The sequence below is a fragment of the Passer domesticus genome, chromosome 2 (genome assembly GCF_036417665.1).
Source record: "Passer domesticus isolate bPasDom1 chromosome 2, bPasDom1.hap1, whole genome shotgun sequence".
In the NCBI taxonomy this organism is placed as follows: domain Eukaryota; kingdom Metazoa; phylum Chordata; class Aves; order Passeriformes; family Passeridae; genus Passer; species Passer domesticus.
The window spans coordinates 48588015-48598378 of NC_087475.1; the positions used below are offsets into that span (position 1 = coordinate 48588015).

General features: G+C 48.5%; 1 protein-coding gene across 3 annotated transcripts; it reads left to right on the top strand.

The window, feature by feature from the left end:
* Positions 1-2078: 2078 nt before the first annotated feature.
* SPRY2 (sprouty RTK signaling antagonist 2) lies at positions 2079-8610 on the top strand. Of its 3 annotated transcripts, none has more exons than XM_064408465.1 (2): positions 2079-2882; positions 6836-8610. In XM_064408465.1, exon 2 carries the CDS (start codon positions 6887-6889, stop codon positions 7820-7822), a length of 936 nt encoding a protein of 311 aa, XP_064264535.1. In that variant the 5' UTR covers positions 2079-2882; positions 6836-6886; the 3' UTR covers positions 7823-8610. The 3 variants fall into 3 exon arrangements, with proteins under 3 accessions (XP_064264535.1, XP_064264537.1, XP_064264536.1); XM_064408467.1 differs by lacking the exon at positions 2079-2882 and adding an exon at positions 2972-3062; XM_064408466.1 differs by lacking the exon at positions 2079-2882 and adding an exon at positions 3734-4977.
* The last annotated feature ends 1754 nt before the right edge of the window (positions 8611-10364 follow it).

Consider the following 10364-nt stretch of genomic DNA (forward strand, 5'->3'; position numbering starts at 1 on the left):
TATAAACGATGATAAATAATTCAACAGACCTTTCCCATGTGTATAGGCTTGCACAAAAAGTTCTTAACCTATTTTTGACTTTGCTATGTGTGAGGAAGTGAATTTTGTCTTTCTACAGTGAGGGGAATATTGTGTTTTCTGCTTCCCGGATATTTTAACCCATACTTATCTCTCACAACTGAACACCGTGGATTGCCTTGCTGACACAGAGCGCGCAGCCTACACACAGGGCACATCTCCGAGGATGCTCATGTCGCTGCCCGGCGCATCCTCAGGGAGACGCCAGGCCGCTGGGTGTCCTCTCCCGCGGGGAAGCTCAGGGCAGGCCCGCGGCTCCCTCCGGCGCTGCCCGGCGCCGGGGCTGGTGCCCCCGCGGAGCCGCCCTGACCCGCTGCCCCCCGCCCCGGCGCCGCGCTCCCTCTGGCGGGGAGAGCGGCCGCGCCGCTGCCGCCGCTGCCCGGAGCCCCGAGGGTAACCCAGCCACACCGGGCTGCGGCTCCAGCCCGGGGGCAGCCCCCGCCCCGGCGGGACAGCGGCACAGGGTACGGAGGGGACGGACGGCCGGGCTAGGGAGCGATGGAACCCGCTTGAAAGGAAAGAAGCGAGCCCCGTTTAACTCCGGCTGACCTTACTGTCACCCAAGTATGGAAAATAGTTTGCAGGTTCAGAATATTACTGTGGAAGAACGGATACTTGAGCATGAAACCACGAAAACCCGAAGGCCATCCATGTGAGACACAGCCCTCGTTATTTACACGTTTTTATGAGGAATGACCACCCCCTCCACGGCGCGGTGACCAGCAGGTGTAGGAGAGGAAGTGCTGCGAAATCGCCTCGGGTAGTGGAGGGCTGGTTGGGGCTTTGCACCGAGAGTTGTCCAAGTGAGCAGCGCAGCGACTGCTGCCTTACACACGGTGTGTATTTTAAGCAGTGCCACACGTGACACGGGAACATTCGGGCTCCGTGCGTGCCTGCCTGGGGACAGGGCTGCGCTACAGATACGTGCGGGCGCAAGATGCCCGCGTCCGAGCAGCCACAGTGGCCCCGTCAGTGCTTCCAGCTCGTACCAAAGGGACCGAGCTGTGGCCGTGTCAGGAAACGCCCAGAAGACAAACAGTCACGTTCGCGAGCTGCTCGCAGACCGTGTCCCCCGCACGAATGGCAACTGACTAAAATAAAGTTTGGGGTGGGGGGGGGGGGGAAGGTTTGTAGGGCTTTTATAACTTATAAAAACAACAAAAAAACCCAACACACATCCAGGCCCCCCCGCACAGGCGAGGGGACCCTGCTGGTGCCAGGGACGCGGCGCACCCCGCGGGCAGGGCCCGAGGCGCGGGGAGCTGCCGCCCGCTCCGCCCCGCTCCGCGCCCCGCGGGCCCCGCTCCGCGCTCCCGCCCGGCCACGGGGGCGCCCTCCGCGCCGCCTAATCGCATTAATCCGCGGGACAATGCCCCAAGTAATCACCCTTCCTGCTCCCTGCGCGGCCGGCGACCGGCGGCTGGAAAGGGCGAAGCGGGGGAGGGGAGGGGCAGAAAGTGTAAACTTTTATTCCACTCGGTTAAGAAAAACGGGTGGGAGGAAACGGGGAGCGCTCGGACACGGGTCTCCCGAACGGCCGCAGCGGCGGGGCGAGCGCGCCTTCCTCCCCGCGAGAAGCGAGTTCCCCTCGGTCTCCCTGCAAACCTATCGCCGCCTGCCTCTGAGTAAATACACGAGCACAAAAGCAACCCCGAGCGGCGTGAGACCGCGCACGGAGCAGCCTCCCGTGAGCACAGGCTGCGGCGAGGCCCCGGGAGCGCGGCTGCCGCTCGCCCCGCGCAGCGCGGGGAGCGCCGCGGACGGGCCGGGGCCGGGGCCGGGGCCGGGGCCGGGGCCGGGGCCGGGGCAGCCGGGCTGGCTCGGCGGCGGCAGCGCTGCCCTTTTGAATGCCTCCCGCAGCTCTGAGTGCTGGCAGGGCGCTGGGAGCGCCAGTGAATGTAGCCCCGCAGAGCCAATGAGCTGGGACCGGATGCGATATATCCTCTGGGACAACAACTGCTCTGTTCCTCCTCAGATCCACATGACGCCATTTACTGCTGCTTTTGCAGAGAGATCACCCTACCTCCTCCGGAAAGAAAAAGAGAGAGAGGGAGAGAGCGAGCGAGCAGAAAAACGCCGAGCCCCTACAGCTCAGATCTCAAATCTTCCTCCTCCTCCTCCTCCACCTCCTCCAAACACACAACAACAACCACCACCACAAATCCGCTGCGCTCCCAAAACACCCCCCCGATTGCAAACCACAGAACTGCCTGCAACACACACGCTCGCAGAGGGAGCGAGAAAGCTAAGAGGGAGAGAAGGGGAGAGGAGCCTGCAGCAAGCAGCTTCTCAGCAGAACGGCTACATTGCACAAGCTGCTTTTTTGGAGGAGCTCAGTGGAAGAAAGCTCTGGGATTTTATTTTAAATCCACTTTGTTTTGTTTTCTTTGGCTTTTCCCTTTCCTCTTGATCAATTTGCAACAACAACAAAAAAAAAGTGACTTGGTATTGGCGATTCGGCCTCCTGTTCATTGAGGAAAAAAAAGGAAAGTGTGTGTGTGCAAGACTGAGTGATTTTTAGTAGCAAAGAAAACCCACCCCGATCCGGAGAGGTGTTTTGATTATTATTATTATTATAGTACATACACGCACACACGTATTTATAATCGATCTGAGGAGAGGCACCTAACTTTGCTCTGGACTTTTTTTTTTACGTGGTGATCATTCTTACTCTAATTTGCAAGTTGGACTAAAGCAGAGTTTGGAAAAGAATTTTTTTTTGCTTTAGGGCTGGATTTATTTGCAAACCGCAGGAAGAAGAAAATACAAGAGAGAGAGGGGTTTGGTGCAGCGCCGCGATCACGGTGAGAGCCTTTTCCTTCTTTGCAAAACAAGCTTTTCAGTAACCTCCCCCCCCCCCCCCCCGCCTTTGGTTGCTCCAAGAAAACTCGTGGAAATGTTTGAGGCCGATCCCTTTTCCATTCGTACAGGTTCTCCCTCTCCCCCCCTTCCCTTCTCCTTCCTTTCTCAGAGAGGAGCTGGAGGTGGGATTTCGGAGCGGTTTCTCTCCGGGGAGGGGTGGGGGGAGCTCCGTGGGCTTTGCGGGCGTTCGTGCCCCGCCGGGGTGCCCCGGGGGTGCGGAAGGCTGCGCGGGGGGCGGAGGGCTGCGCGGGCGCCCCGGAATGCCCCGGGGGCTGCGAGCCGGGCGGGGGTGCGCTTGAAGGAGCCACAACTGCGGCGTGCCCTGGCTGCTGCGGGGGGCCGGGCACGGGAGGTCCTGCGCGCTCCTGCCCCGCTGGGCACGCGTGGGTTTCCGACAAGCCCCGGGGGAGGTGAAGGGAGGGCGCAGCGGGGCTGGCGAGCGTCGGGGCTGTTTGTCCCCCGGTCTTGGGGGAGAAGGAGCAACCCGCCTTTCAGTGCGTGATTTACGCCTGTCTGTAGTGGCGTCAGGAGATCCGTGCGATTCGGAAGTGAGTGCACGTCTGGTACAAATATATATACGTGTGTGTGTGTGAGCTTAGATATTTCGCCTGTGATGAAATTAATTCGATCTGTAAGACGAAGAAAGTCATTCTCTAGGTTCTTCTATGCAGAGGGCATGTGTGGAGGGGAAGGAAAAGCCATAATTTTGATTTTTTTTTTCTTTTTTTTTGTGGGCTTACTTCGTGACAGCCCCCTTCCCCCATCAAAAAAAAAAAAAAAAAAAAAGAAAAGAAAAGAAAAATAAGAAAAAAAGCGCTGCTGGTGTTTTCAGCAAGCTGTTTGTGTGTCACTTTGCCCCACCCCGATGGTAAAGTCCCTTTTGCCCTAATCCATAGTCTGATCACACACTCGGCCCTTAATGGGGGTTTCAAAGCACTTTGAAAGAAGAGGAGGTGGTTGGTGTGTGTGCGGTGGGAATGGGGGTGGGGGTGCCTTGCACAGGCTCCGGCCACAAAACAGAAATTCACGGGCAGAGGACTTCTCTCCCTTAGGCTTCGCCCTTCCCCGGCCAGCTGTACACGGGATTTTTCCACAGCACTCAAGAAGCCCCTCGCTTTTTCAACCTCCCCAAATGTGCCGAACGCGAAACCCGTCCCCCTCGCTCACCCTTTTGCCAAGCCCAGATTGAAAGAAAAGAAAAGTTAGCAATGCTGGCACTTGAGCTCGGTGAGAGTGGACTTTGGCTCTTAGAAGTGGGGAATCGTGTTATCACACACATGCACACACAAAAAGGCAAATCTGCTTCTCTTGCTCTTGGCGGATGCAAGGAGAGAAGTACTAGGTCAGAGGAGGGAGAGGTGTGCCCTCCCGTCAGGATTTTCAGGCAAGCGTAGGTTTGCAAATAAATGTGCTGGTTCTTTGCATCCCGTGCTGTTAGCGGATCTATGACGGGGAGAAAAAACGGGGAGCACCCGGCTCGGCCTGATGCCCCGCTGGAAATGCCTCCTGGGTCCCTCCGGGCTGGGGCGGAGCGGGGCGGGCTGAAGGTCAGGCAATTTGCAGAATATGCGTAAAATAAGAGGAGCTTTTCCAGCGGCTAGCTTTGTGAAGTTGAATGGGTGTTTAGGGCAAGGCGAGAGGGGGTAATCTGCCTTTTGCCCAGCTGTCCCGGAGGTGTTGTCTGAACCGTCTGCAGGGCGCCTGGCACTTCCCGGGAGGGGAAGCTCCTTTAGCATCTCCTGGGGGAGGGCAGGGGGGAAGAGTTAAAAGGAAACATGGGTTTGACTTTCTGATAAGGCGACTGAAGCAGCCCCCTCCCACCTCCCAGCCCAGAGGATGTCTCCTGGTTATCTCCAGGTTGTCTGCACTCTCCGGCGGGCGAGGGGCTGTCGCCTCCCACCTGCTGCGCGCCCCCCGCCCGAGACGGAGCTGGAGGCGGGGAGGGAAGCGGAGACCGGAGGCTGCTTTTCCAGCTCCCACCTTGGCGTCTGAGGGGGGCTCCGCCACCGATCCCGGGGTCGTCTGAAGCGCCTTCAGGTCAGGGTCAGCTTTGCTTTTGCAGTGGGTTGTCATTTCTGGAGAAGCAGGGCCTGATCCGGCGTAGCCTCTAGGCTGGCTGGGGCTGCTGGAAACCTGGACGCGGAGGAGAGATAGGGCTGCCAATTCCTCTTAAGAATGGGGAAAGCATTTTATTTTCTATTATTTTTTGTCTCCAGATAGTTTCAGAAGAGGTGCACATCTACTTAGGCTGTTGTTTGAAACTTTTGGTATGGCAGAGGTTTTAATTTGGGAAAAAAAAAAAAAAAACAAAACCATAAGTAATGCTTCAAGCCAAGTTTGCAAGACTTTTTGGGGGCGGGGGGTGTAGGGAGTACTGTAACACACATCCTGTGTCCAAAACCAGAATTTGACAATATTTAAAATAAGTGGTCACTCTTAAAAGTTAGACATTTGTCTATATGTATTTTTTTTTTTAAAAAAAAACCACTTGAAGGAGGGGAGGCAGGAGTTAAAAGGTTAAATGTTTTGCATTGATGTTAGAATAAAAACAGTGTCTTGAGATACTCTTTGTTAAACTGTTTGGCTATATTTTACTATACTGCAGTACAGTATTATTGTTGGTAACTGATGTGTACAGAGTAACACTATGGTGCTCTTTCTAGTTATAATTGAAGACATTGTGTGGTCCTTGTAAGAAGTTTGGTTCCTGCTTGGGTTTTAATTGTAGAATATTGTTCTGGATTTTTGTATAGGTAATTGGATTTTGGAGCCACTTTAAGATATGATAAAGGCAAAACAAATATTAACTAATTTAGAGGGCAGTACTTGAAACTTGCGCATATTTAAGTGTGGAAGTTATTTACAAGTTCTCATCTTCTGTGTCTTTTACTGGCTTTTCATTTAAATTCTAAAGTCTACTTTTCTACTTTGTAGTTAACGATCCTTTCAAGTAATATTCACAATCAAGTAGACTTCTTGGATGCTGGCATTATTTGATTATGTTATGTATGCCTCTATCCCACAAACCACTCTTGATAATTTTTACAATTTGCAATGTAGTCTATGGAGTTTTTTACACATTAAAAAAAAAAAAACAAAACCAAAACCAGATAACCAAACAACTGTGGTAACATTGCTTTTGTAGTTTTGAGCCTTAAAATAACAATCACAGTGGTGTGACACACACTAAAATACTGGAGAGAGATATTTTTACTTGTGCTGTTGAAGTTTTTGGTAGCACTAACTCATTTAATGTCTAACCTCAAACATTTTATTGCTATTTAGTGTTTTTCTTGGGACCATTGGTATTAAACTAAAATTTCCTATTTACATCATGTAAAGTTTAATGTGTAAAGAGACTAGCCTACCAAAATATTATCCAGTTTTAAACAAAATTGGAGAATTATATGTCTGTCATCAGCAGGTCACATTACACTTGCTAAATACTTGCAGGATAGTTTGGTTTTTTTGGTTTTTTTTTTTTTTTGGTATAAGGTTTTCAGTAGCCTGATGTGAAAAGAAGTGTCACTTCAAGCGGCTGAAATGTAATCACTTAAAAGGCCATGGTCTAACCAGATGATGGCCTGAGAAGCCTCAGTTAGCAGGAGCAATCCCTAGACTTTCCAGTGCCACAAGTTAAGTTGCATGTTCTAGGAAAGAATCCTAGGGATTCTTAAAGGTCCTTGAGCTCTCCACAGCAGTAGACAGAACAGGCCAAGGGAATTTGGTTACTCAGCTGACCGGTGCCAGTGCTTATCCCAGATGTTACTCCTTTTTTTAATGGCTGATGCATTACTTGATTGTCTGCAGTGCTGTGGGATCCTGCAGGTTTGAAAAGCTGCTGGAGAGAGCATGAGACGTGTTTCAATAGTGAATCCTCTCTTTTTTGCTCCAGGATTTCAGATGTGTTCTAAGCCTGGCGGGGTGAGCAAGCTTCCGGGCACTGATGGAGACTCAGCACGGCAGTGGGTCGCAGCCCTTACTACAGGCTCGGCGTGACAGTGGGAGACCGCACGGGGAGCCCGACCTACGGGATGTCCTGATGCAGCAGGTTCACGTCCTGTCGTTGGACCAGATCAGAGCCATCCGAAACACAAATGAATACACAGAAGGACCTACAGTGGCTCCACGGCCGGGGGTCAAGTCTTCTCCTCGGGTAACAGCCCAGCCCAAAAATGAAAGGCCCCATGGCTTGCCTGAGCATCGTCATATCAGCCGCATCCAGCACACGCAAACACACGCATCTCCTCGAGCGCCTCTGTCCCGGTCCATCAGCACAGTCAGCACAGGCTCACGGAGCAGTACGAGGACAAGTACAAGCAGTAATTCATCAGAACAAAGACTTCTGGGATCATCTTCGGGGCCAGTTGCTGATGGGATAGTCCGAATGCAGCCCAAGTCTGAGCTCAAGCCGAGTGAGCTGAAGCCACTGAGCAAAGAAGACTTGGGAGCACACAGCTACAGGTGTGAGGACTGTGGAAAGTGTAAGTGTAAGGAGTGCACTTATCCAAGGACCCTCCCCTCATGTTGGATCTGTGACAAGCAGTGTCTTTGCTCAGCCCAGAACGTGGTTGATTATGGGACTTGTGTTTGCTGTGTGAAGGGCCTCTTCTATCACTGCTCTAACGATGACGAGGACAACTGTGCTGACAACCCCTGCTCCTGCAGTCAGTCACATTGCTGCACTAGGTGGTCCGCCATGGGTGTAGTGTCCCTCTTTCTGCCTTGCTTGTGGTGTTATCTACCAGCCAAGGGTTGCCTTAAGTTATGCCAGGGCTGTTACGACCGGGTAAATCGGCCTGGGTGCCGCTGCAAACACTCCAACACCGTTTGCTGCAAAGTTCCCAGCGTACCCCCCAGGAACTTTGAAAAGCCGACATAGCATCACTAGCCAGAAATACTAAAGTAACAAGGATTATTATTTTAACGTACATATGCAACCAACTAAGCAGCTATGGTCTTGGCACTGTAGTAGAAGGGTTGGGGATGTACTTTGCTGTTTGCAGTGAAATGCTTTTCTGTGTGTGTGCCATCTTAACTGATACGCTTGTTAGAATCCAGCTAGTGGCATACAGGGGGAAAAAAAGGGATGCAGTACATTGTGACCCACATATTGCATAAGCTAAAGCAACACAGACACTCCTAGGCAACTCTATTGTTTGTGAATAGTACTTGCAAAATTTGTAAATTAGCAAATGACTCCTTTTTTTTCATTGTTTTCTACCAGAGATAATGTGCTATATTTTTGTATATACAATAATATTTTCAACTGTGAAAAGTAAGTGCTGTCATAAGACATGGCACAGTCACAAAATATTATACTAATATGTTGTACATTCGGAAGAATGTGAATCAATCAGTATGTTTTTAGATTGTATTTTGTCTTACGGAAACCTTCTATTACAAGACTTTGATTTCCCTTTGGACTTCATGTATATTGTACAGTTACAGTAAAATTCAGCCTTTATTTTCTAATTTTTTCAACATATTGTTTAGTGTAAAGAATATTTATTTGAAGTTTTATTATTTTATAAAAAGAAATATTTATTTTAAGAGGCATCTTACAAATGTCACCCCTTTTTATGAGGACGTCATAGTTGCTGCAAATAAGGGGTGAATGATGCATATGTTCACTATAAAATAGAAAATATATTAACGTTTGAAATTAAACTGGGCTACTTGTCATTTTTTCCCATTTATTGTTCTGAGTTGGGAGAATTGATACTTCTAATTCAAACTTCACAGTGACCCTAATGTGAAACTGAAAAGAGATTTCTAAGTGTATTCTTTTGCCCTTGTTTACTTCTTCACCTGAAAACAGTGCAAGATTTTTGCTCCTTTCCTTTGTACAAATGTCCCATATGCTGTTTCTACAACATAGGAAAATGCATTAATTCATTCCAGACTAGGACTAATAGGCACTGAAAGCTTGACCTATACTATAAGTGATGAGCTTTTGTGCTTCAAATAGGAAATAAGTAATCATTCACAAAAAATGTTAGGCTTGCATGGCTTTACTCAGTGAGAGAGAGGAGGAAAAAAATGCAATTAATGCCGTCAATACAAAAAGCTTGCAGGATTATTTGTTAAAGTTAGAAGAGTATGCCACAGGGAATGATAGATCTGAATGCAGTCCAGCCTTATGTCAAACATTTGCTTCACTTGTAAGAAGAAAGTTGCTTGATTTGTCATTTGTGGCAGTTACCTTCCACTGAGGTCAAAATCCTTTCCCTGCCAAGTTTCCCACCGGAAGCCTAGAGAATGATTTACCTTTCTTTATTAACAAACTATCATTTCCTGTTCTGAGCATGTCTCTCCAAGTTTAGAGGTCTTAATGTTCAATTTTATTTATACATTTCTTAAGCTGGCATTTAATAATAGTTATAAGTATTTTTAAGCTGACGCTTAAAAAAGTCTCCCAGCCTTTTCTGAAGCCCCTCCAAGATAAACAAGTTATTACTAATAAATTAAGAACTCACTAAAAGTTGAAAACCAGAGCAATGAGTAAATGTTCTGTGTTTTTGTCCCTTAGTTTTCATCTCAGGTCTGGTGTTTGGATGATTTTATATAGGTCTGTAGTACTCAGAAATCTTACACTGTGTGTTTGTGCATATTGGTTATCAATCATCAAGTGAAATTAAAAAGTGCTTGTTCTCTTTCTCTTTTTTTTTCCTTACCTCTCAGGTGAAAAATGTAAGCTGGTTTACTTTCTGCACCAGCTGGCTGGATACTTTGGTATACAAAGATGAACAGTATATATTTAGGTCTCAGACTGGAATTTGCCAGAAAGAGGGTAGCTTATGTTACATGAGTAATTTGTCCATATTTAAAGCACATCAGTATACTGTAGCTGAGTAGTGGACTGTATATGTGAGTTTGTGCTTGGCTGCTGATAAACAGAGATTTATATTATTTAATTGTCGGGTTTTTTAGCAATTTTGTTCTTGAAGGGCTTAATAACCATGATGTGTTTCCATTCACTGAATGTAGTTCTTGAACTAGGTTAAGTGCTTATGCTTAAATTGTCCTGGGCTAGTCTTGCTGATGAAAGCAAACATTAGGAGAATCTTTAGGCTCTATCTTGGAAACCCCAAGTTCCACTGATTCAGTAGACAATAAATACAGTGTTTTCATTGATGAATGTGACAAAACTGAAGGCAAGCCCAGTTTTTCAGTGCTTTATGTTTTAGTTGAAGGTAACTACAGAAAGCTGAAGGTGAAACTGGAAAACTGGCGTGGCTGAGCAGCACAGCAGTCAAAGTAGGTGCAACTCAGAAGTCCTACTAGCTTAAGTCCAATACTAAAATTGTGGATGCGTTTTCTTTTTGCAGTATAGTAAGTTCTCTGTCTGCTTAGTTAGGCTATAAGGGAAAACCATCTTCTTGTTGGCAGTGAAGTTTAAAGCTGGTTTAAACACTGAGCAA

Bases quoted from the DNA above. Each gene is read 5' to 3' on its own strand.
- SPRY2 (XM_064408465.1), top strand. From the start codon at position 6,887: ATGGAGACTCAGCACGGCAGTGGGTCGCAGCCCTTACTACAGGCTCGG.